The sequence below is a fragment of the Carcharodon carcharias genome, chromosome 11 (assembly GCF_017639515.1).
Source record: "Carcharodon carcharias isolate sCarCar2 chromosome 11, sCarCar2.pri, whole genome shotgun sequence".
In the NCBI taxonomy this organism is placed as follows: Eukaryota; Metazoa; Chordata; class Chondrichthyes; order Lamniformes; family Lamnidae; genus Carcharodon; species Carcharodon carcharias.
This window is the reverse complement of record NC_054477.1, coordinates 83,436,768-83,463,463: the sequence shown is the minus strand read 5'-3', so window position 1 is coordinate 83,463,463 and position 26,696 is coordinate 83,436,768. Positions and strand designations below refer to the sequence as shown.

The 26,696-nt window shown below is 42.9% G+C and overlaps 1 protein-coding gene across 1 annotated transcript in view; it reads left to right on the top strand.

Moving 5' to 3' along the window:
* The window catches only part of dlg2 (discs, large homolog 2 (Drosophila)), a 916,179-nt gene that overhangs the window by 828,989 nt on the left and 60,494 nt on the right, over window positions 1-26,696 (top strand). Inside the window, 2 exon segments of the mRNA XM_041198640.1 lie at window positions 22,652-22,751; window positions 24,815-24,865. Of these exon segments, the coding sequence (XP_041054574.1) occupies window positions 22,652-22,751; window positions 24,815-24,865 (151 nt within the window).

Genomic DNA, 26,696 nt, shown 5'->3' with positions numbered 1-26,696 from the left:
CTACGCCAGCATTTATTGCATTTTTAAAAGTCAATCACATTGCTGTGGGTCTGGAGTCACATGTAGGCCAGACCGGGTAAGGATGGGAGATTTCCTTCCCTAAAGGACATTCGTGAACCAGATGTACAACAATTGGCAATGGTTTCATGGTCATCATTAGACTTTTAATTCCAGATTTTTACTGAATTTAAATTTCACCATCTACTGTGGTGGGTTTCAAAGAGCATTACCCTGCGCCTCTAGAATACTAGTCCAGTGACAATACCACTCTGCCACCTCTTTGAAATGAGCATTTGAAATAGCAGAAATTGTAGCAAAAACTGAATATCTAAAAAATATTAAATTATGCTTGAAACAAACCCTGAAATGTAAGACAATCATTACATAAATATTTTAAAAGTATCACTTAATATTGTTTTGATGCAGCTTATCCTGACAATTTACAAAGGAAAACAAATCACGGTGGGTAAGTGCAAATGACATCTTATCATGTCAACCTCTAAATCTGCTCAATGATTGAGCTTCCACGTCCCTCTGGGATGGGGATTCCAAAGATTCACAACCATCTGAGTAAAAAAATTCTCCTCATCTCAGTCCTAAGTGGCTTCCTCCTTATTTTGAAATTGTGTCCCCTAGTTCTAGACTCTACAACCAGGGGAAACATCTTACCTGCATCTACCCTGTCTATCCCTTTAAGTATTTTGTAAGATTACCTCTCATTCTTTGAAACTCTAGAGAATACAGGCCCAGTCTCTCTTCATAAAATGATCCTGCCATCCCAGGAACAAGCCTGGTGAACCTTTATTGCACTCCTTCCAAGGCAATAATATTCTTCTTAAGGTAAGGGCACCAAAACTGCACATAGTACTCTAGGTGCAATCTAACCAAGGTCCCCAGTACAATTGAGGCAAGACTTCACTACTCCTTTACTCAAACCCTCTTGTGATAAAGGCCAGTAAATCATTAGCCTTCCTAATTGCCTGCTGCACCTGCATGTTATCCTTCAGTGACTTGTGGACGAGGACACCCAGGTCCTTTTGTACATCTACATGTTCTAATCTCTTACCAGTTAAGAACTACACTGCACATCTGTTCCTCCTACCAAAGTGGATAACCTCACATTTTTCCACATTATATTCCACCTGCCATGTCCTTGCCCACTCACTAAGTCTGTCCAAATCCTCCTGAAGCCGCTTTGCATCTTCCTCACAACAAACATTCCCACCTAACTTTATGTCATCCGTGAACTTAGAAATATTACGTTTGATCCCCACATCCAAATCATTGATACATATTGTGAACACCTGGGCCCCAAATACTGATCCCTGTGGTACTCTACTAGTCACATCCTGCCAATGGTAGAATGACCCGTTTATTCCTGCTCTCTGTTTTCTGTCTGTTAACCAATCCTTAATCCATGCCAGTATATTACCTCTTATCCCATGTGCTTTAATTTTGCTAACCAACCTCCTGTGGAGATTTTATCAAAAGCCTTCTGACAATCCAAGCATACTATGTTCACCTTTATCAATTCTGTTAGCAACATCCTTACAAAACTCCAACAGGTTCATCCAACATGATTTCCCATTCATAAATCCATGCTGACTGTGCTCAATCAGATCATTATTATCCAAGTGTCCATTTATCACATCTCTTATAATAGATTCTAGCATTTTCCCTATTTCTCTTGTAAGGTTAACAGGTCTGTGGTTCAGTTTTCTCTCTCCTTGCCTTCTTAAATAGTGGAGTAACATTTGCTACCTTCAGATCTGCAGGAACAATTCCAGAGTCAATAGAATTTTGGAAGATGATCACCAATACATCCACTATCTCCATAGCTACCTCTTTCAATACTCTAGGATGTGGAATATCATGTCCCGGGGACTTATCAACCTTCAGTCCTTTTATTTTCTTCAATACAATTTTCTTAATAATACAAATTTCCTTCAATTCTCCCTAGTTTCTTGTATCTCTAATTCTGGGAGATTTCTTGTATCTTCCTCAGTGAAGTCAGATACAAAGGGGAGAATTTTCTCCCTGTCGGGTGGGCCGGGTGGGAGTGAGCGCAGGCGGACATGCAGCCAATCGCTCTCTGTGCAGCCGATTGCTGCGTGCCGCCATTTTACGTGGGCGGGCCAATTAAGGCCTGCCCAGTGTGACGCGCACCCGGAAGCGCTGAACACTCCCTGTGTGGGCAGGGGAGTGGACTGAGTTGGGGCCTGCGCATGCGTGTGAAAGAGCACAGAAATCTCCCTGAGGCGAAGAGCTGCCTCAGGGAGATCAGTTTGATTTTTAAAAAATTTGAATGAAGGCAAAAAAAAATGTTAAGACATGTTCCCTCATGTGACAGTGTCACATGAGCTGGGACATGTCAATGAATTTTATTTAAAAATTTTATTAAACTTTAAAATTCTTCATGAAACCTCATCCCGCCCGTGGATGAGGTTTCATCATAAATGCGAAGGCCACCTGGGCTCTTTGCCTGCCCACCAACCTTAAGGTTTGACAGGAAGCTCAGTTAAGAATTCTAATTGATATTTAAATGGCTTTAATGGGCCTTTGACAGTTCAGCAGGCGCGCAGCCAACTTTGGTGCGCGCCCTCTGAACTGAATAACTGAATGACGCACGGTGACGTCGGAATGCATGTCTGACGTCACCGTAGGTCATTTTACACATCGGTGAGTGGGGCCTGCCAGCCTGAAGATTTTGCCCAAGGTAATTATTTAGCTTCTCTGTCATTTCTCTATTCCCCATTATAAATTCTCCTGACTCTGCTTGTAACGGACCTATATTTGTCTTAACCAAACGTTTCCTTTTTACCCACCTATAAAGAAGCTTTTACAGTCTGTTTGATGTTTTTTGCTAGTTTAAATTCATATTCTATACTCCCTTTCTTTATCAGTTCCTTGGTCCCCCTTTGCTGTATTCTAAAAATCCTCCCAGTCCTACTGTTTCTGGCAACTTTATAGACCTTTTCTTTTAATCTTACATAATCCTTAACTTCCTCTGTCAGTCATGGCTGACTGACTTTTCTTTTTGGGTTTTTGTGCTTTAAAGGAATGTATAGTTGCTGTAAACTATGTAATAATTCTTTGAAGACTATCCATTGCATATGTATGGTCATACCTTTTAATGTATTTTCCCAATCCACCTCGGCCAATTTGCCCCTCGTACCGTCATAATTTCCTTTGTTCAAATTTAATACCCTGGCTTCAGATTGAGCTACCTCACTCTCAGAAATAATGTAAAATTCTATCATATTATGGTCACTCATCCCTAAAGATTCTTTCAAAACAAGATTATTAATTATCCCTTTTTCGTTACATAATATAAGATTTAAAAAAGCCTGTTCTCTGGTTGGTTCCTCAACACACTACTCTAGAAAACCATCCCTAATGCACTCCAGAAACTCATCTTCCACAGCATTAGTACTCATTAAGTTTGCCCAGTCTATATGCAGATTGAAGTCACTTTTCTACCTCCCATTACCAGCTTTACATCCTTACAATTTGAGTAACCTCTCAAGTTCCCACCAGATCCATCAGAGAACCTGTACAACCCCTGTTTTAAAGCTGGAATAAAACTCAGCTTCTCCAAACCCAAAGAGCAACTTTTAGTTAATTGCTAAATTAAAGAAAAGACTAGACTTTAGATAGAAATTGACTCCTCTGACAAGCTAGTTGAAGCTCTCCCCCAACAGCACTAACAAACCTTCCTGCGAGGGTATTAGTCCGGGTCCTGTTAAGGGATAACCTGTCCAGCTTGTACAGGTCCCACCTGCCCCAGAAACAGTCCCAATGCCTCAGAAATCTGATGCCCTCCCTCCTACACCAATTCTCCAGCCATGTGTTCAATTGCCCAATCTGCCTATTCCTATGCTCACTAGCACTTGGCACCAGTATCCAAAATGGAAAACCAGGACAGACTTAGGGGACTCCTGCACTACCTGCCTGGATTACTTAGACTGCCTGGTGGTCACCCATTCCCCCTCTGCCCTCATTCTCTTAACCTGCAGTGTGACCACCTAAATATGCTATCCATGTAGCACTCTGCCTCGCGGATGTACAACTGCTCCTCCAGTTCCAAAACTCGGAGCTCCAGCTTCGGCAGCTGATGATACTGAAGTGTTGCTTTGGGCTGCATTAGAGTGCTGAAGTTGGAGTTTGATGAGTGAGGGAGTTTTAAGATGTGTTCCTGAAGATGTGTTCATCTACGACACGTAGTGCATCCATGACCTCCCACATACTGTAGGATATACATTCCACTCGGTTGAGCTGACCTGCCATACCGTAACTTTAAAAACTATTAATTACAATTAGAATAAGTAGAATAACTTAGCAGTTACTCACCAATCAGCTTCTTCCCCTGTAACAAAGTTTGAGCCAGCTACTGAGAGCTGAGGAAAGGTAGAAAAATAAAGGAACACCTCCTTTCCCTCTTTACTGAATTCCTTCACTCACCAAACTCTAACCTAAGCACTCTAATGCAGCACAAAGCAGCACTCAGGTGCAGAGAAGGCATCACTGAAGATGGCCTGTCTTTATGCTCCATGGTTCAAGCTTCTGAAAACCTGTTTAAGCCAGTTATATAATTAGCTAGCTGTAGCTCCCCAGAGAGCCTGTATAACCCCTGTTTTAAAGCTGGAATAAAACTCAACTTCTCCCAACCCAAAGAGCAATTTTAGTTAATTGCTAAATTAAAGAAAAGACTAGACTTTAGATAGAAATTGACCCTTAAGACTCCCTCACTCATCAAACTCCAACTTCAGCACTCTAATGCAGCTCAAAGCAACACTTCAGTACTTATACTGATTCTTATACTCCAACCTCCTTGTAATAAAGGCTAGCATACCATCTACCTTCCTACGTGCTTGTTGTATCTGCACATTAGCTTTCTCTGATTTGTGTACAAGGGCTCCCAAATCCCTCTGAATATCACTCACCTTCTTAAAAAAATTCTGTTTTTCCATTCTTCCAACCATTCTTCCATTCTTCAGTGGATAATTTCACACTTTCCCACATTATACTCTGTCAGCTTCTTGCCCAATTACTTAACTGACCTATATCCCTTTGCAGCCTCTTTGCATCCTTCTCACAGCCTACTTTCCCATTTAACATTGTATCATCAGCAAACCTGAAAATGTTGCACTCAGTGGTCTCATCTAAGTCATTAATATAGATTGTAAATAGTTGAGACCCAAGCACTGATCCTTGTGGCACTCTACTATTTACACCCCCTGCCATTCTAAAAATTGGTCCTTTTGTTTCTACTCTCTGGTTTCTGCCTGTTTACCAATCCTCAACTCATGCTAGCATATTACACCAATCCCACAAGCCATAAATGTGCGTGACAAGCTCCAATGTAAAAACATATCAAATGCTTTCTGAAAATCCAAATATACTATATCCACTGGTTCCCTTTATCTACCTACTAGTTGCACCCTCAAAAACTCTAATAGACTTGTTAAATGTCATTTCTCTTTGACCATCAGCAAAATTGAAATTCAATTCAAACAAACAAACCCCAAATTGCAGCAGACTGAAGAGCTGAGGGCACTTACAGCTTCTGTAATTGCTCATGGGAACTGGTGCATAATTTATGGGAATATTTTTCAAAATTATTTAGCTGAAAGTGAAGTCTTTGGCCTTTATTTTTGTTAAGATGGAGAGCCTCCTTGTCATTGTGAAAATCCCGGAAATGGCCAAAATTCTAAGTCCTGCTCCTGAACCCAGCATTTCCCATTTTCACAGGGTTGGAGTGGGTGGGAAGGGGGGGAGGTACAGGAGTCGGGCCAGGGTTTGTGCATGTGTGATTCACGGAGGCAGCTGGCCATTTAAGTTAGCTGCCTCCACTGAATTGGGAATTTGGAAGAACAGGAGCATGGAATCCAGACTGTGCAGATTAAAACAGGTAAGAGGTCTGAACTTGGCAGATTGTTATGGATAGACAAGTTACCCTATTGGAGAGGAAAGGCACCCCTTTAGATAGAGTTCTGGGACACCTATGACAAGGATAAGGCACCTTTTGGGAGAAGTAATTCATACTTTGGGATACTTACATACCCTTTGGGGGAGGTAAGGCACGTTTTGGGATTGTTAAAAGTGTACATGATTATGCACTTTTTACACATAAACTCATTAGAACTGCGAAGCTGTAAAAGAGTTGCCCAGCTGTTTAGGAACTGTCCAGCTGTCGAAATGTCCAGCTGTCAAGGAGCTTTCCAGGAACTGTCCAGCTGTCAAGGAACTGTCCAGCTGTCAAGGAAATGTTAAGGAGCAGTCCAACTTTTAAATCTGTGAAAGCTTTCCAGAAGGTGTCGAAGCTGTTGGGGAACTGCCCAAGGTTACTATGTGAATTGGCATGGAGGGGTAAGGGCAAAGGGTGGTGGGAGCATGGGCTGGCATGAGTTAGCACTAAGTTGGAATAGGGAGTATGGTGAAAAAGGGTGGGTTGAGGGGCACTAAGTTGGCATAAGGGTGTGGGGCCACGAGGGGTGGAGAGGGGATGGGTTACATAGATTGGCATGACTGGGGCACAGAGAGTGTGTGGGGTGTGATGGGGGTGAGGGTCAAGGGCCAGAGTGATGTTATAACCTTATTATTATTATTTATTTATTTATTTAAACACAATGCTGGAGCACAGAGGCAGGTCCTGTGCCCAACCCACCTCCGCACTTGGCAGCCTGTGGATTCGTTCCAGTGTTAGCCACCCCAACTCTTGTTTCAGATCCATTCTCCACCTCCACCCCCACCCCCCTCACCCCGCAACTGAAAATCCCACCTGTGGGCAGACATTTTTAAAGGTTGGGTTTGCTGAGCCATGAAATCTCCCGACTCAGTGAACCTGACCCAGGGACGAAAATCTGGGCCTTTATTAATGACTTCAAAAAAGAGTTAATGTTTTCAAAATTACATCATGCTATGACATGGGTTGCAAAATGGAGATCAAGAAAATGACTTTTAAAAAGTGTTCCAAGATAGATGAGCAATTACTTTTAAATAAAGGTAAAATAAAATTAGAGAGGATTTGTATAGAAATGATCTATGATGTGCAGCAGCACAGGAAAAATACAGGTTTTAAATAAATTACAGACATTTAGCTTATCCAGAGCGAACATTCGCTCTGGAGGCACACTCATGGGCATATTCCCCTCTAACTGCATGGTTGCATGACTGCGCATCAGTTGGGAATGTGCTGCACAGTTAAGAAACAGCCTGTGCACAAGCAGCATGCGCTTTAGGATATGCACATGTGCAACCCTATGTCAATCTTAAAGGGACCACACTAGTGCAACAAGCTGACCCTGCACAGCAAACAAAGGTTAGAGGAACATTGGTCATGGGTTCACTTTCTGAGAAGAAACATGCCCTGATTTGCATAGATTGCGGTGAATTAACAAGGGCATAACTCAGCTAGTGTCCTTTACCTTTGTTCTGCCTTTTGATACCATCTTTCGAAAAAATCAATGGGCAGAATTTTTGGGTCAGCAAACAGGGGCGGAGCCCGCTCACTGACGCGTAAATGATGTGTAATGACGCCGGGCGTGCGTCCCGATGTCATCGCGATATTTTGTTTGGTGAGGGCACGCTGGAGTCAGCAGCATGCCCGCCGAAATGTCAACGGCCAATAAAGGCCATTAAGAAATCAATTAAAGCAGTTAAAAATGCTGCCCGTCCAATCTTAAAGTTGTTAGGCAGGCAAAGAGCCCAGGTAGCCTTTGCATTTTTTATGGAACCTCATCCATGGGCAGGATGAGGTTTCATGAAGTGTTTAAAAATTGAATTAAAATTTTTTTAAAAATTCATTGACATGTCCCTGCTCACGTGACACTGTCACATGAAGGGACATGTTTTAAATTTTTGAAATTTCTTTATTTTCATTTTTAAATCTTCAACTAATTTCCCTGAGGCACCCCTATGCCTCAGGGAGATTTCTGTACTCTTTCGCATGCATGAATTCCCCCCACCCGCACAAGGAGCGCTCCACACTTCTGGGCGCACATTACGTTGGGCGGGCCTTAATTGGCCCACCCACGTAAAATGGTGGCGTGGACCCAATCAGGAGCACCAATCGGGTTTGCGCACGCCCCCGCACAACCCACTCGATGGGGGGAAAATTCTCCCCCATGTTCCCTTTTTACTAGTTAAATGATTTATATAATTCATTACACTTAGTAAGTGATTCATTCTATAAAGATAGAATGCCATCATGGACTGAACAAATGCATTTTATTTTACTGAAAAAAATTCAACCATAATCATCAAAATGTTAAATCTTTGCAGGAAGAAAATTTTAAATTGTTCTTTACAAATGTATTTTACTTTACACTTTGTAAGAATGCATGACTTTGATGTGAGCGGTGCTCTATGAAATGACTAGCAGAAACTGGGATGGTTGAAGTATTTAGTATTTGTGTTTTAAATCATAGATATAAATAACATTTGGCATTGCCTCACCTCCTTATCCTAATCAAGTTATTCAAACTAGTTTAAACTTCTACCTCCTATCCAAAATCCACAAACAGTACTGTCCCAGCAGACAGATCGTGTCAGCCTGTTCCTTCCCCATTTCTTGCTATCTTGACTCCATTCTCTCTCCCCTTGTCCAGTCTCTTCCCACCTACATCCGTGATTCCTCTCACGCCCTACATCATAACAACAATTTCCAGTTCCCTGGCCCCAACCGCCTCCTCTTCACCATGGACGTCCAATCCCTCAACACCTCCATCCCCTGCTGGGATGGTCTGAGGGCTCTCTGCTTCTTCTTCGAACAGAGGCCCGAATAATCCCCATCCACCACTACTCTCCTCCATCTGGTTGAACTTGTTCTCTTGCTGAACAATTTCTCCTTCAACTCCTCTCACTTCCTCCAAATAAAAGGTGTGGCTATGGGTCCCCGCATGGACCCCAGTTATGCCTGTCTCTTTATGGGGTATGTGGAACATTCCTTGTTCCAGTCCTACTCAGGCCCTCTCCCATAACTCTTTCTCCAGTACATCAATGACTGCTTCGGTGCCACTTCATGCTCTCGTCTGGATCTGGAAAAATTTATTAATTTTGCTTCCAATTTCCACCCCTCCATCATTTTCACGTGGTCCATCACTGACACTTCCCTTCCCTTCCTTGACCTCTCAGTCTCAATTTCTGTTGATAGATTGTCCACCAATATTCATTACAAGCCTACCGACTCCTACAGCTACCTCGACTATAGCTCCTCACACCCCACTTCCTGTAAGGACTCCATCCCATTCTCTCAGTTCCTTCACCTCCGTCACATCTGTTCTGATGATGCCACTTTCCAAAACAGTTCCTCTGACATGTTTTCCTTCTTCCTTAACTGAGGTTTTCCGCCTACGGTGGTTGACAGGGTCCTCGACTGTGTCTGGCCCATCTGCCACGCATCTGCCCTCACATCCTCCTCTCCCTCCCAGAATCATGATAGGGTCCCTCTTGTCCTCACTTATCACCCCACCAGCCTCGGCGTTCAAAGGATCATCCTCCGCCATTTTCACCAACTCCGGCATGATGCCACCACCAAACACATCTTCCCTTCACCCCCCCCCCCCCGGTGGCTTTCCACAGGGATCGTTCCCTCCAGGACACCCTGGTCCACTCCTCCATCACTCCACACACCTTAACCCCCTCCCACGGCACCTTCCCCTGCAACCGCAGAAGGTGTAACACCTGCCCCTTTACTTCCCCCCTCCTCACCGTCCAAGGGCCCAAACACTCCATTCAAGTGAAGCAGCGCTTCACTTGCACTTCCCTCCATTTAGTCTACGCATTCACTGCTCCGAATGCAGTCTCTTCTACATTGGAGAGACCAAATGCAGACTGGGTGACCGCTTTGCGGAAAACCTTCGGTCTGTCCGCAAGCATGATCCAGACCTCCCTGTCGCTTGCCATTTCAACACACTACCCTGCTCTCATGCCCACATGTCCATCCTTGGCCTGCTGCAATGTTCCAGTGAAGCTCAACGCAAACTGGAGGAACAGCTCCTCATCTTCCGACTAGGCACTTTTCAGCCTTCCGGACTTAATATTGAGTTCAACAACTTCAGATCATGAACTCTTTCCTCCGTCCCCACCCCTTTTCTGATCCCCTTTTTCCAATAATTTATCATTTTTAAAAAATATATATTTTTCTTTTCCCACCTATTTTTAAATTTATTTTGATCTATTGCTTTATCTCCACCTTTTAGCCAATTTCGATCCCTTCCCCCCCCCCCCACTAGGGCCATCTGCCACTTGCTTGTCCTGCTTTCTACCCTTAATGTCCCCATTAACACATTCCTTAGATAATATCACCACCATCAACACCCCTTTGTCCTTTTGTCTATGATATCTTTGGCAATCTCTTCTTTGCCTCCTCCTATCACTGGCCCTCTATCCAGCTCTACCTGTCCTACCCCCCTCTACCAGCTTATATTTCACCTCATTTCTCTATTTCCTTAGTTCTGATGAAGGGTCATACGGACTTGAAACGTCAACCGTATTCCCCTCTGCACATGCTGTCAGACCTGCTGAGTTTTTCCAGCTATTTTCGTTTTTGTCTCAGATTTCCAGCATCTGCAGTATTTTGCTTTTATCTTAAACTAAATCAAGTTGGATGTATTTTGTTTTTTATTTTTGCACTTAGTAAGTGATTAGCCTTCTTCACAGCATTCAGTGCCTCATAGGATATGTTTTCAATAAAATAGTAAAATGAAAGTGTTTGTAAAACTCAATAAAAAAGCAATGAAATTGAGTTATAAAAGTGTTAGGAAATAGAAATAGTTTAAGTAAGTTATGTTGGCATTAGTGAGTGTTAGGAATGAGTTCTGGCTTTAATGTTTAAGTTTGCTTTGTATATCTGTGTATGTGCATTAAGAAAGGTAAAATTGAGTTTTAGTTTCCCTTATAAAATTGTGTCCGCATTTCTAATGAATTTTACGACCCCTAAAGATAAGTTAAGCAAACACAAGAGTAGGAGTATTGGGCAGTTGCCTAGCAACTGGAGTCCAGAGAGGCAGGTTCCTCCCACAGACACACACACAAGAAGAGAAACATTTTTGATTTGGAAGCTGCAGAGTTCAGTTGGTTTTTGAAAGTTGCTGCCAGGAGAGACTGGAGCAAAGGGGACATATAGCCATTCCCAAGTTAAAGAAAAGACCCCAAAATCCAGGGAAGTGGAACAGGAGGAAGCCCCAAGCAGACCTTCAAGTGAAAGGAAGGACAGAAACCTGGGAAAAGGTCCTGTTAAGTGAAGTTAAGAGTGAGGGGCAGAGAGAAAGGCTCCAAGTTTCAGATTTAAAAAGAAAAAAGCTGCAGAAAGCAGATTTAAAGTGGGAACAGCTTGCAAGAGGTAAATAGGTCCAAAGAGACAACTGAAGGTCTGTAACTCTTTGCCGTGGGCATATAAAGCAGTGGTACTGTTAACGGTTGAGTTGGTGAGAGATTGTGCCTGGAAGACAGCTTGAATGCATGTGGCAACCCAGGGGAGAGGAACATCAGAAGGGGAGTTTGAAACCCTGGAGGTGAACCCTTACGGAAGGCATCTGAGAGAAAGCATCGGTTTGGGAGAAGATATCAAAATGAGGCCTTGGAGAGTGGAGATTAGAAGCCCTCGCATGAACGATGGAATTCAGTGAGATTGGTTGGGTCATGCTGTGACAAGCGTCTGGGGGTAGTTGAGGAGAGATCAATAGCATCTGGTTGAGGTGGCATCTGTCACTTGGTTTCAACTGAGATCATAACAAAAGATGTGGGATTTAGTCCCAGCACCTATGACTGTGGCACATAAGTATTTTAAGGAATTTATTTTGTAGAAGAATTGGAGACAAAAGCAACATTAAATGTTTTACAATAGATACCTTCTAAAATGTAAAATTTCTGTAAAGTTATCTTAGTCAATTTAATAAATTAATTATTAAATTTTGACCATTGCAAACTTGTGCCATAATGTTTTCTTGACTTAGTTCGAGACATATAGGGCAGAATTTTCTGTTGGGGGAAGGGGAAGAGCAGGCGCGAGTGCGGGTACGGGTGGGCACAGACCCGATTGGCACCGCGATCGGGGCCACGCTGCCATTTTATGCAGGCAGGCCAATAAAGGCCCGCCCAGCATATTTGCCGACTCCCGTGGATAGCGGGAGTGTGCAGGCGGCGGCGAGCGCACAGACCACTGGGTCCAATGGCGACCCAGCAGTCTGTTTAAAAGAAGGCCTGGCAGCCACCTGTAGGCTGGTGACAATGGCCAATTTGAGGGCGCACCACAGGGGGTCAGCTGAGCAGGACAGGCTGGAGGGAAGGGCAGAGGGACAGGCCTGGCTGCAGGGTAGGCCAGCGGGGGGGGCCAATGTGCCCCTCGCTTTTCAGTTGAATGCCTTGCTGCCCTCCTCAAGGAGGTGGCAGCATGGTGGGAGGTGTTGGTCCACCAGGATGGGAGGAGGCCCCCCCCCCCCACCCCCCACATGACCAAACGTGCCTGGGAGGAGGTGGCGGAGGCGGTGAGCTCCTGCGACGTGATGTGGTGCAAATGGATCCAGTTCATTAAGCGCTTCAACGATTTGTTGTGCTCTGAAAGGGTGAGTACCATGTTGGCATTGGGCACTTAACCCAGCAGGTAGCCTTAGCCTTTGAGGCCCGCCCCCGCCCAAGTCCTACTGTCTTGACTGCAATGAATCGTACAGGGCATCTTTCCTACGCTGGGTGGGCAAGCAGATAGTGCCCATGCTCAGGTCAGCCTGAGTGGTTCATGAGGAGATGAGTTCTCCCCCACACCATGTGTTGCTCTTAGTCGCACATGACTAGTCTGGGGGTAGCCTGCAGAAGGTGCAGCTAGGCACATGCTCAGAACTCCAACACGTGTCCTATTCAGGTTGATGAGATGATGGAAGGGGAACTTCAAGGTGTTGTGGCCAAGAACCATCTGCTGCCCTCGACTCTGCACATAGTTGCACCTCCTTGCTATAGGAGCAAAGACAGTGTGTTTCCTAAAGCGATGGACACAGAATGTGTCCAAGGTGGCTGTTGGGGGGGGGCAGGGCGTGGTTGGGAGCGGGTGTACGATCTTTCTGTGAATGATCAGAAGTAGTGGGGAGAGGAGGCCTGATATGGGCCACTGTGGTTGGGTTGCGGCATGTGCGTGCAGAGCCCGTGTGCAATTTGCCACAATGAATGGTGTTCTCTCTTTCTCAGAAGAAGAATGTTCATAATGCCTCGGCGCATGCGAGGACTGGAGGCGGCCAGGCTCACCTCCTCATGTTAAGCCGCTTTGAGCAGGAGCCATGCACCCAGGTCAACTGGTGTCGGTGAGGTTGGGGTGGAATGGCCAGGTATTTGAGACCAACAGTGAGATCTGCAATGTCCTCCCAACATCCATAGCACTGCTGATTGTTTAATTTGTTATTGTTGCAACATTGCTCGGTCACAGAGCGATAGAGTCAGAGGTCTGGAGCACAGAAAAAGGCCCTTCGGCCCTTCGAGGATGTGCTGGTCAAACACGTACCTAAGTCTTCTAATCCCATTTCCCAGCACTGTGCCCATGGCCTTGTATGCGATGTCATCGCAAGTAGACATCCAAATACTTATTGCATGTTAGGAGGGTTTCTGTGTCCACTACCCTTTCAGGCAGTGCGTCCCACATTCCCACCACCTTCTATGTGCAAATGTTGCTTATCATGTCCCTTGTAAACCTCCTGCTCCTTACCTTAAATCTATGCCACCTGGTTACTGATCCCTCCGCCAAGGGGAAAAGTTCCTTTCTGTCGACCCTATCTGTACCCTTCATAAATTTATACACCTCAATCATGTCACCCCTCAATCTCCTCTGTTCCAGGGGAAATAACCCCAGTCTATGCAATCTCTTCTCATAAGTGAAACTCTCCAGGTCAGACAACATCCTGGTAAATGTCCTCTGCATTCTCTCCACTGCAGTCACATCTTTCCCATAATGCGCATTTCAGAACTGCACGCAGAACTATAGCTGTGGCATAAGCAGCGTTTTCTGCAGTTGGAACATTACCTCCCTGCTCCTATATTCTATGCCTCGGCTAATAAAGGCAAGTATGACATTTACCTTCTTAAGCACCTTATGTACCTGTCCCGCTACCTTAAGGGACCAGTTGACATGCACACCAAGGTCCCCCTGATCCTCGTTACTTCCCATGGTCCTACCATTCATCCTGTATTCCCATGCCTTGTTTGTCCTGCCCAAGTGCATCACCTCACACTTATCCACATTACATTCCATTTGGCACTCATCAGCCCATCTGACCGGCCTGTCTATATCTGCCTGTAATATAAGGCTATCCTCATCACTGTTTACCACCCCACCAATGTTTGTGTCCATTGGTTCTGGAAGGTTAAGCGCATAATGAGCCAAGGGGAAAGGGATGAAGTTTGTCACTATGTGCACACTAACTGATCCACTGTCCTTGTTGTTCATTTCAGCATCATCAGAGCATGGCCAGCAGAAGGAGCTGCAGATACCCCCTCTCACATCAGGGGGCTCTCAAGTGTCACCTGCATCACACCATTTCTGCGAGGCAGGCAATAGCACAGATACTAGCACCTCGGTGGGCATCGGAACATCGGCACAGTGGAGAGGGCATTTCACATCCGCTGGAGAAGCTAGCAGAGACAGAGAGTGCCGATGGCGCCAGCAGTCAGAGGACTGCAGGGGACCAGGCACACATGCTCAATCGGTGTGTGATGATGTGCCTCTGGAGTCGCCCATGACTCAGCAGCTGCAGGAAATGCGGCCGGGTATGTGGGACCATCTGGGTGTGATACATGAGACTATGCTTCGCTTGGTGTCCATGATGGAGGACTCCATGCGGAGCATCACTGATGCAATGAGCATCTTGGCAGAGCACCATGCTTCCTCCATGGAGAGAGTGGTGAGTCTCGTGGAGAGGGGCTTCCAGGAGAACAATCAGATCCTCCTGGGATTATGCTTGGAACTGCAAGCCCTCACAGCATCATTGGCCACAGCTGATCAGTGCCAGTGTGGGAGATGGTGTGGGCTTCAAGCTTCCCAGCTCGTTGCCCATCCATCCATGGTGAGCAGGGAGCTCCAAGGCGACCTCACGTCGGCACAGTAGCTGCCTGTCGTAACTGCAGGCTCCTTTCACAGCGCTCCAGATGAGGGCACCAGCTCCTCTGCCCCTCTCCCAGTGACTGTTTCATCCAGTGAGGCTGTGACGACCGGGGAGATATCAGCTGTGCAACTGGCAGATCCCTCCCAGATGGGCCAGAGGATGACCACTAAGGTCATCGAGGTCAACAGGACAGCAGAGTCAGCAGGCTGTCTCAGGGGACACACCGAGCGATGGGGCAGCACCAAGACGTAGCACCCACAAACGGAAACGTAAGGCACAGTACAGGTTTCTCACTCGTGCTTTTGTGTTGACCTGAGATGGGTCCTTATAATTTATTTTTGCTTGCTTTCAGTATTGTTTCGCAATTGGGAGAACATCTGATGTTAACATTAAAAATCAGATGTGTGACCATTGCTGAGGGTGGCTCATTTATTCTGCATGTGTATGTTTAAGAAAAGTGTCATGAGTGTTTGTTTGGACATTCAAATTTATGTCTAGGACCCTTAGCTCCTGCTGATGACCTGGTAGATTTTGCACTTAGGTTCTGAGAATGGATGCGCCAAGCAAGGCTGGTCCTGTTGAGCTATTTGTGTCGTGCTAGCTGACGGTTCATTGGATTAAAGCCTCCCGGGTGTCCCTGCCTCCTTGGTGTAAGCCCAACTCAGCGTCTATGCCCTCAGCATTCCCCTTGCATGCTCATCCTCAGAATCAGTGCTGGACTCATTGTGTGCAGCCGCAGACACTGCGTCAATGTCTTCATCATCCACTGTTTCCCCCCTTTCCAATGCAAGATTGTGGAGAGCGCAGCCTGCAACCATTATCACAGAGACACGATCTGGGGGGTACCGGAGTGCGCCCCCTGGGCGGTCCAGGCATCTGAAGTGCATCTTGAGAAGACCAATGGCTCTCTCCACCACAGCCCTTGTGGAGGTGTGGCTCCTATTGTACCACTGCTCAGCTTCTGATATTGGATGGCGGAGAGACATTATGAGCCACCTTCTGAGGGGATAGCCCTTGTCACCCAGCAGCCAGCCATCAGGATGGGCCAGAGCACTGAAGAGCCCCGGCACCTGGGAGTGTCTGAGGATGTAGGCGTCATGGGAGCTGCCTGGGTACCTTGCACAGACTTGCAGAATCAGCATCCTGTGATCACACGCTATCTGCACGTTCATGGAGTGGAAGCCCTTCCTGCTGACGAAGGCACCAGGCTCACCTGCTGGTGCCTTGATGGCCACATGTGTACAGTCTATTGCAGCCTGGACACGGGGGAAGCCAGCAATGGCCGCGAAATCTCTGGCTTACTGTGCCTGGTTTCACCAAAAGTGGATGAAGGTCAATGCCCATCTGAACAAAGTGTCTGTAACCTGCTTGACACAAATGTGGACAGCTGATTGGGAGACACCGCAAAGATCACTCATCAGGCCCTGGAAGGAGCCAGAGGCATAGGAGTTGAGGGCAGCTGTGACCTTCAGAGCCACTGGCATGGGGTGTCTGCCCACACAGTTAGGAGAGATCTCAGGGCCAATCATCTGACAGATGTAGTTGACTGTCTCCCTTGACAGTCAGAGCCTCCTTCGGCATTGCACCTCAGACATATTGAGGTAGCTGCTTCGCCACCTGTATACCCTGGCAATAGGATAGTGGCATCTTCTGCAGCCCCTTCCATCTTAGACTACCTCTTGGCCCTGCGCCCCTTGTGCCTATGCCTGTACTCCCAAAGGTGTCTCCCCTGGAGGCTGAATGTGCACTCCTGGCCACCTTCTCCTTCTAGCCCTCCCTTCCTCCTCAGAGGAGCTGCCTCCAGTGGACATGTCAGATCCCACACCCAGGCTAAGAGGAGGCCTCCGGAAAGCTGCAGGCCCGCTAAAGATTCCTGACTGCGGAGTGTTGACCTGAAAGTTCAAAGTACACAGAAAGCTGCTGGAATTCGTTCTGAACTACAACAGATCACGCAGGCAAGCTTAACATACTTTCTCCAATAAATACTCCACAAAGCAGACTGACGACCCCACTGAGCCCTATTATCCCGCCTGTGGATGAGGCTAATAGAAAAGTCTCTTAATCGCCTGCCCGTGTGCCAACCCGAAGATCGCACAGTGCCTAAACGGGCCTTAACTGGCCCATTAATTAATGGCGGTTGCGTGTTGAACTTCATCGTGTGCCTGCCCAGCGAAAAATTGCGATGGCGCGTGGTGACATCGGGAAGCTCGCCCGACATCATCGCACGCAATTTTATGTGTAGAGGTGCAGGGCTCGCTCCCTGCACATCAAGCTGAAAATTCTGCCAAAAAAGTAGCACGCCATACGATATTCTGTAAGAGTACTTATTAACTTTCTGTTGAGTGACAATACACTGAGCACTGATGTTTTCAAGGCCACTTTCACAAACATTTTTATTAGCAATTCATATGTTTGATTTTTTAAAATCTTAACTTTTTTAAAAACTCTTTTGCTTGGTCCTCCCTCTCTCTCCTTTGATTCTAGACGCCTTCAGCATTCAAGAGCTCGTGGGCCAAAATTGGGGTCTGATAGACATATGAGACAGTAAGCCTGCTATTGGCCAGAGGAGAGGATTTGAAAGCTCATAAGTAACCTGGAGCTGTATAAGAGTACTGCTTTTGTATTGCTATATAGAAGTCACGGTGTCAGAATAAGTATCCCAATTTCAGTGATGGGGTGAGGTGGAGGGTGTGGGGGTGGTGGGGTGCAGTGTAGCACTTTTTATCAGACTACTATAAACATATAAATATTCAGAGTTGCAAACTTAATCCTCAAGTCAGAAACAAGAAAATCTCTTTCGCTTCACGCACCTACTTATTTCCCACATGTTTGACTAATGAAATATTTATCCTTCTCAGTTCTTTTTTCTGATTTCTGATGATATATTGATAATTTAGCCTCTTGCTTTGTTACTGATCAAACTCCTGCATCTCTAATGGTTCAAGTCATTTCACTTTAAGCTTGAATTATAAGAAAGTTTTCAGTGCTGTAAATGTAGGACAAAGTCAAAGATATCACACAGATATAAAATGTCCAATTTGACATCAAATTAAAACATCTTTCATTTTTCATCTCTAAATACAAATACATGAATTTAAACTGTTTGGAATATTATTGTGTCAAAATGCCTAGAAAATTATTTTCAATCAATATCAAGGCAACTGCTTCGATTACCTGAATAAGATTCACTTTGTACAAAATCATTTAACCAGACCATCTATTTATATTTTATATCCATGCATCTCAAGTTATTGAAACATCAAACATTTAAACAAACCTTTTTCCAACCAAAATCAAACACCGAGATCTCACCATTGAAATGGTGACAAACCTAAGGTTCCCTGATAGTTCACTGAAATTATGTATCAAGTAGCTGGCCATTTAGACCAGGAAGTTTCCAAGTTTGATCCTGGGTTTAAACTGAAATAGTTAATAAGAATGGTGACATGGGGAAAGATAGGAGTTCCCCATGAAAACATTTCCCAACAAAGAGTCAATGCCTTCCGGAAAGAAGAGGAGAAAACTGATGGACAAAGAATCAGGAAGAAAAGTGAAAATGGTGATAGATAATTGTAGTTCAAATGTATTTACGAGAATGCTCATTGCCAATAAAGGTTAGCATTATTTACCAGGCAATATAAAAATTTGATTCATTTTTGCATTTGGGATAGACATTTATTCTTTTTACTTATGTTTAGAAAATTGTGTTCACTGAAGTTGAGCTGTTGTTCAGCCCTGAGATTAAATACATGCTATTCTTTAGAATTTGATTTTTAAAAAAGCAAATGAATATTATCAGCCATTACTACAAACCCAGTTACATGGAACACGGCGAAAACATTTGCATTTCTGTTGCATTTCATGTTCTTTAACTATCATTTAATATTGAAATTGCATTTGTCATGTATGACTTGCATGAATTTGAGAAGCTGTTAACGGTTTTATTATTTCAGCCAAGCTTTAATTTTCCTGCCTTGACACCTTCCCTACATAGCATGCTTTGTGTATTGTTTCATAAAATTATGTTAACTGGCAGATTTTGTCTTTTTTAAAACATGTCTTCATAGTGGGCCCGATTTAATATGTGGTTGTACTGCTGCTGAGGGATAATCACAGCATATACTGGCACAAATGATTTGTGTAGCTCAAAAAACACATCCACAGTTTTAATTTAGTATCTTCACCAAACAAAAGCAGTTTGCCCCTTTTGTATGCTGAATAGAGCATTTTCAGCATATTCAAGCTGAATAACTATTATGGTCAATGTGGATGGTAATTTAGGTATTCTTTTTTGTACCAGGATTGATGTAGTCCAAAACTATTTGCCCAAAATTTGCCTTTCTTAACATAAGTAAAACCTTCCTTAAGCAAAGTTGTATCTACCCTCCTTCCCCATCTACCCCCACCTGCCTAACTCCAGTTCAAAAGAATATGAGCATTTGAAAATCGGTGATATTCTAAAAATAAAGTAAAATGATATGGCAAAGGCTGCAAAAAAACATTAGCGAGGAGGAATATCCTCAGGATTCACCACCAGTATCCCATACAGTACTTTCCAGTATAAGACTAAATATGTCCATCAATTTGGGTTGGACGTTATTTTTTGTTCATACATGGCAAAGATACTGTCCTGATATAAAAAATAGTATTTGATTTATCAGATACCAGTAAATCCCATCAGAATCTGCCCTGACATAACAGTAACAAATGTGAGATTATTAAATCGAGCCCAATGTCTTTTGTTCAGCATGTTCTTTTTTTTAAAATCACCTTTTGTTTCTGAACAAATGTTGAATTACTGTTCAGATGTAAAAGTGGAAGAAAACAGCAGTGACAAAAATACTTATTAGGTTCACATTTGCATATCAGGAATCTCTTGAACTTTTTTCTGACAACAAGATCTAAAATCGCTAAAGTGTGATTATGCATCTGAGCATGTAATTATCAGTAAGGAAGCTTTAAGCTATCATTAGTCAGAGCACATAGCTGCAAATTCTTTTGAAGATAAAATACCAATTCAGTTAAGATGGCAATATTGGCAAATGTCACTATTTCTGATATTTTTGGGGAATGAGTTTATTTGGTGTTGTCATGACTCATTGGGGATAGTGCACTGCGATATCAAGCCCAACTGCTCCCTGAGCCACAACAAATGTAAAAAGTTTGATCAACCCACCTAATTATTTAATTTAGGCTAACATAATACAGGCACCGGGTTTGTAAACTTAATGAGGAGAATTTTCTCCCCGTCGGGGTGGGGTTGAGCAGGAGCGGGCAGGGGCAGGCGTGCAGTCGATCGCCACCTGCGAGCAGCTGTGCGCCTCCATTTTACGTGAGCAGGCCAATTAAGGCCCGCCCAGTGTGACACGAACCCAGAAGCATATGCGTAAAAGAGCGCAGAAATCTCCCTGAGGCATGAAGCTGCCTCAGGGAGTTTGATTTCATTATCAAAAAGTGAATAAAAGATTTTCTAAAATTATTCAGACATGTCCCCTGATGTGATAGTGTCACATGATGGGATATGTCTATGAATTTTATGAAAAATTTTTATTAAAGTTTAAAAACCTTCATGAAACCTCATCCCACCCATGGATGAGGTTCCATGAAAAATGGAAAGGCTGCCTGGGCTCTTCGCCTGCCCGCCAACCTTAAGATTGGATGGGCAGCCCTGTTAATTGTTGTAATTGCTATTTAAATGGCCTTAATGAGCCTTTGACAGTTCGGCGGGCATACAGCCGACTCCGGTGAAGATCTGAATGACACACGGTGATGTTGGGACACATGCCCGATGTCACCAAGCATCATTTTACACGTCGGCGAGTGGAGCCCACCCCCGCATGCCAACCAAAGGATTCAGGCCAATAAATAAATAATTGTTTATTGAACAAATTGTCTTTAACCAGTGGCAAAAGAAAGAAATAAGAACTGTTAATTTTTAACTCTATAACCTAAACTCTACCCCTTCTTAAATCGCTATACACACACATACAAGACACATGAAACACACAAAAATATGTATTTTAAGGGTGGGATAAAACAGTTCAATAGCACCAATTCCGGAGTACAGGATTTAATGGATTGATTTTGATCAAATTCTTTTCAGTTCTCTGTTGATGACATGAGGTAGTCTTCAAGCACTTTCAATCTTTAGTTCACTGGGTGAGCACTTGCCTTTCAATGTCTCTATTGGTGATTTTCCCCTGTTCCACTTAACAGGGGTTTTCAGAGGGAGAGCAGGTTATAGAGATATGAGGAGAAAAAGCCAGCTAGCTATTATTGTATAATTACTGGAATCTGACACACGCAGGAGTGAGGCTTTAGGTTTTTCTTTCAGGCTAGGAGCTATTCTGTTGCACTGCGCTCACATAAACCCTGCTCACCTGGTCAGGAGCCAATTAAAATGGTTGCCAGGCAGTCCCCCACTAGACCAGACACCTCCTTGGCACCATCCTGTCTCTCATGGCACACTCTGTTCCAGGACAACAGCATTGTATATATCCCTCACACTGTTCCAGTAGACATGTCCTTCAAACTGCAACCATGGCAATTTTAATCCACAGTCCAACAGAAATAAAAAGATATGTTCCACTCAGTGTAAGTTAGATAAACTGGATTGTAAAGAACAATAAACAGACTTGCTAAATTACATTGCTTAGTTACATATTTAATGCTACTAAAGCAGCATATCTCCAACAAAGCCACAAACATTTATTAGAGCCTTATATTCTTTCCATTTTACTGCTTTCACATTATCGTAGAGACAGTGGAGACTATGGCATTGCAAATGGCCAATTATTATAGAAGCCACCTGATTTTCACTTAATTGGAATTATTGGAAATGAGAATTGGGCAGATTCTAAATTGCAATGCCAATTTTACACTAGAGTATCAATTTAAAAATCTACTCCAACGTAACTGAATCTTGAGGGATAATTTTATGTATGAGTGCAGCAAACTGCGTATATCTGGAAATCCTCGGCATACCACCCACACCTTTCTGTCCACTAAAATAAAAAGACAAAATATTAGAGCAGCTTGGTTCTGGGTTCGCAGTATATTCAGCCTTTCTGCAAGTTGGCTCTTGAGGGTGCATACACAAAAGGTCCTCCCAATCTCCAGTGATTCATGAATGACTGTGTTTGTATTGAATTGCTAGTGTTCAGGGAAGTTTGCAGTTCTTGTGTGATATAATTAATGTTATAAGGTGCTTTATCTGAAAGAATGTGGCTCTTTCTGAGTATTTTTTTAAGTTGGCTGTGCCAGAAGCAGTGACTGGTGATTACCACCAATTTCTGTATGGCCCATAAAGACTCCTGTAATAGAAATATTTTGCACAGGCTGAAAAGAATTATCAAACTATATTTTTAGGAAAGGACCAAAGTCTCCCAGAAGATGCATTCCCATAAAAAAACTAACCATGAGTTTGATTTGGGTGATGTGTAGTGAGTATCTTGTGAATGGGTCACTGCTGTTACTTCCACTTTTACAACCTGTGAGTTTGTCAGCATGAGTATGACAGCAATTACTGTAGTTGTCCCTGTTTGCCCCATGCCTTTTCTCCTTCACAGTCATTCAATGACAAGCGTAAAAAGAACCTCATCTTTTCACGAAAATTCCCATTCTACAAGAACAAGGACCACAATGAGCAGGAAACCAGTGATCCAGAACGTAAGTAGGCCTAAGAGACAGCATAGCTCACAGTGTTCACACCCACTTATATACACACGTACACAGAGGCAGGGTGAGGCTATACTACTGTGACCAATGTGTGACAGCAATCTGGATCCCATCATATTATTGTTCCCCAAAAGGAGACATTTTTATAAATAGGTGTGAAAAGAAGTTGCTCGGGGGAGGTAGAGACCGTGTCCCTTTTCTTTCGACTTAAGTGCATTGTATTTCAAAATAAATACAAATCTGGCCAACAATTAAACTAAATGCCACACTGATCAAGATATAAGATTGTTTACAATGTTCATGTAACAGATACATTATTTTGAAATGTTTCTTATATGCCCCTGAATTATGCTAGTCCCCTTTTGCTGCTATAATGCTATGTTCATCTATTTAACTAATTGAAATCCACAAAATGTTAAAACCAGGTTTTATCCACCTCAGCAGACACTGTCAATCTATTTGTTGATAGTTTAATATGAAATACAGTTTGCTCTTGGGAACCAAAGGGATACTGTCTTTGAATTGCACCATATTGGTATGTTTTAATTCAGGCAAAAAAACCCTCTGGAAATACAAGTATGGTAATGTCACAGTGTCATGTTAAAATACAACTGGGCTCCTGATTGGCTTATCTGCATGGTCTGTCATGGTAGTATTCGGTTCAAATCCACTGACTTCTTCCTTCCTCTTCTGCGGTTATTCTTCCTGTCTTTGCTTGCTGTCTGGGGACTACTGTGCAGGAGATCCCCGGGTTAGCCGACGATGGTTATGGAACAAAGACTCTGAGTAAGTTTTGAAGAATGGCCACAATAAAATGCCACTATGTAATTTTTATTTTTTGAATTATTATTTGCATATATCCCCAAAGAGAGCCCCAGCATGTAAAAATTAAACTTTAGTAAGAAACTGATATGAATGTCCCGGCCTTTTTAGTTTCTTTTGTTTCTGCATGATCAATCAAAACCAGTGCTCAAATCACTGTCTAAACACTTATTACAATGTCCTTTTCTGTCTTGGTGATGCCCATTGTTTATTTTATAATATTAACTTTGTACTTGTGTTGCTGGGACGCACAACACATATGAGGACAACATATAATCCAGGAATCTGCACCACTTCCCATCCCTTCTGCGCTTTGTTCCCTGCCCCCCAAACAAACAATTACTGCTGCTGTTTTAAATGCTATTTCTCAATGTAAGCTCCTTTATGCTTCAATTGTGTATATTTCTGTTATGCAGCATGTGTACAATTCCCTTTCTTAAAATCTATTTATGTTGATACTGCTTTGTGGCACTTTTTTTTAACTCTTCCTAATTTGCTATATTGTTATTGCAGAACATGTTACTTCTAATGCCAGCGATAGTGAAAGTAGCTACAGTAAGTTTATTTTATTTTGAGTATCATATTATTTCCTGCTTTTTAGCTTACTGCACTTAATGAAAGCAAATGGCTTTAATATATACTTTTGTTATGATATATGTTAGAACATACTATAATATATTGCATAATATCCATTCTGTACATTATTCTGTTCTCTGCTGTACATTTAAACAATGCATGATAAATATTCAATCTGAAACCACTGAGACACTTTATGGCCAAATGATGCCACAGTTTTTTGCTCTTCAGCCATATGATCTTGGATAAAACAATCTTCAATCAAAATTTTTAGTTTTAGTACTTTTTAAAAAATATTGGCTTAATTCTTGTAACTTTAAGGTCTTCAAAAGTTAGTTTGTCAAAATAACCATATGCTTTAGAATAAACACTAATGGAATGCAACGGAATTTACTGAGCAATAATTAAAAACACTTTTTCCTACAATTCTGCAATGAATTATTTGGAGGTCAAAGTAAATTTTAGAAAAATAAGCCCTTTGAAAAGTATCTTTAGCTCAAAATTTTCTAATAAGATCTTGACTTTAAAGGTTTGATATCCTTCATATACTGAACAAATGTTGTATTCTTTAAGGTTATGAGTGGGTAAGCTTTCTCTTAATAAGAACTGGAGTAAATATTTTTTCTTTGAGATGTCTTGTTTCTTTCTGTGATTAGGGGGCCCAGAAGACTGCATTCTTTCATATGAACCAGTTACGCAGCAAGAAAGTAAGTCAAATTGAATTGCAGAATATAAAACAGCTTTTGGTGCTTCTTTCAGCATGTTTATGTATAGTCACCAGCCAAAAAAATCATGCAGTTCATGCTACTTCAGACATATTTGTTCTTGTAAAAATATATGTGATAAAAAAATAATTTCATTGTTAATTAGATCATTCCTCCCTCTTTCTGTTGATGTTAATGGCAAAATGAGGTGCTACTTTAGTGTAATAAGATACCAACAACTTAAAGGACTCAGAATCGCAGTGCAGACTGCAACTCCATTTAAACATGCTAGTATTATCTTGAATAAGACATAATTTATTTATTTGAGAAAAGGTTGATTATGTTCCAGGATGGCAGCATGAACAAGACTCTTAGTCATTCTAGTTTTAAAAAGATCCTAGGAAAGAGACCTGTTGACTGTATTTTTCATCTTCAAGTGTTTTTCTAGTTCCCTCTTTAATGCCATGATGGTCTATTTGAATTACTAATTGTGATAATGCATTTAAGTTTCAAAAATGTTTTCCAAGAAATACTTTGGTATTAAATACAAATTTATGCCCCTTGTTGCCAATTTGCTGACTAGTGAAAATAATCTTTCACTATTTATTTGCTCAAACACTTTCAAAACTTTGAACATTAACTTGAGACCCCTCCACTTAAATTTCGGTGTTCTAGTAAATAGTTTTAAAGTTGGTCGTCAGATCTATAATCTGTCATCCATTTTGTCCTTAGAGTTCCAAATTGCACCTTTTTCCATGACTCTAAATATGTTTTCCATATTGGGAAACCTTATAGCTATACAGAGTAAAGTTGAAGAGCATTTTCTTAGTTTGAATTTAGGTTTTAATAATTAAGAACAAAACGCTTTCCCAAAAATTAGGTAGAGAGTCCAACACTAATTTTTGGAAAAACGAAAAGCAAATTTAACTCAAAATGCTCAACAAGAGTGCTTGATTTTAATGGCCAGAATTTTTAGCTCGTCGGGTGGGCGTGCGCCCGACCCGAATGAGCGTAGAATGACGCGCAATATTTTGTATGGTGGGCGCGCGCAGGAGTCGGAAACATGCTTGCCAGCAATTAAAAGTCCCATTAAGGCCATTAAAGTAATAATCGAATTAAATTTTTCACTGCCCATCCAACCTTATGGTTGGCAGGCAGGGAAAAAGGCCAAGTGGCCTTTGAATTTTTTAGGAAACCTCATCCACAGGCGGGATGAGTTTTCCAACAGCTATTAAAAATAAAATAAATATTTAAGCATTTCTTTAATAATTTGTCCTTGCTCAGGTGACAGAGTCACATGAGGGGACATGTTTGTTAACAATTTAAAATTCTTTATTTTTATTTCTTAAAACCTTCATCTCCCTGAGGCAGCTCTGTGCCTCAGGGAGCTTTACCTGCATGCACCTGCGCAAAGTTCCCCACTCGCCCTCCTCCCCAACCCCTAGCCCCCCAACACAGGCAGTGCTGAGCACTGCAGCATGCATTTCACGCTGGGCGTGTATTAATTGGCCCGCCAGCATGAAATCGCGGGCAGCGGTCAGCTTCCCGACCGTTCCTGCCTGCCCCTGCCGAGCCTGCCTGACGAGGGCGAAATCCTGGCCAATGTTTCTTTTAAGTTCACCATCCCATCTCCTTGCTTTTTTACTCATTGCCCTATATACAAATGCAGAATCCCTTTGTATGACTTTTTCAGTCTGCAAACCTACTTTTAAGTAATGGTGTACTTGAGCACCTGGATTGCTGAGTTCCTCCACTTCGCTTAGAATTTTACATTTAAGTTCTCTCTCTTTTTTCCAATTCTGTACAAAGTGGCACTTTGTGAACAGCTTTTTCA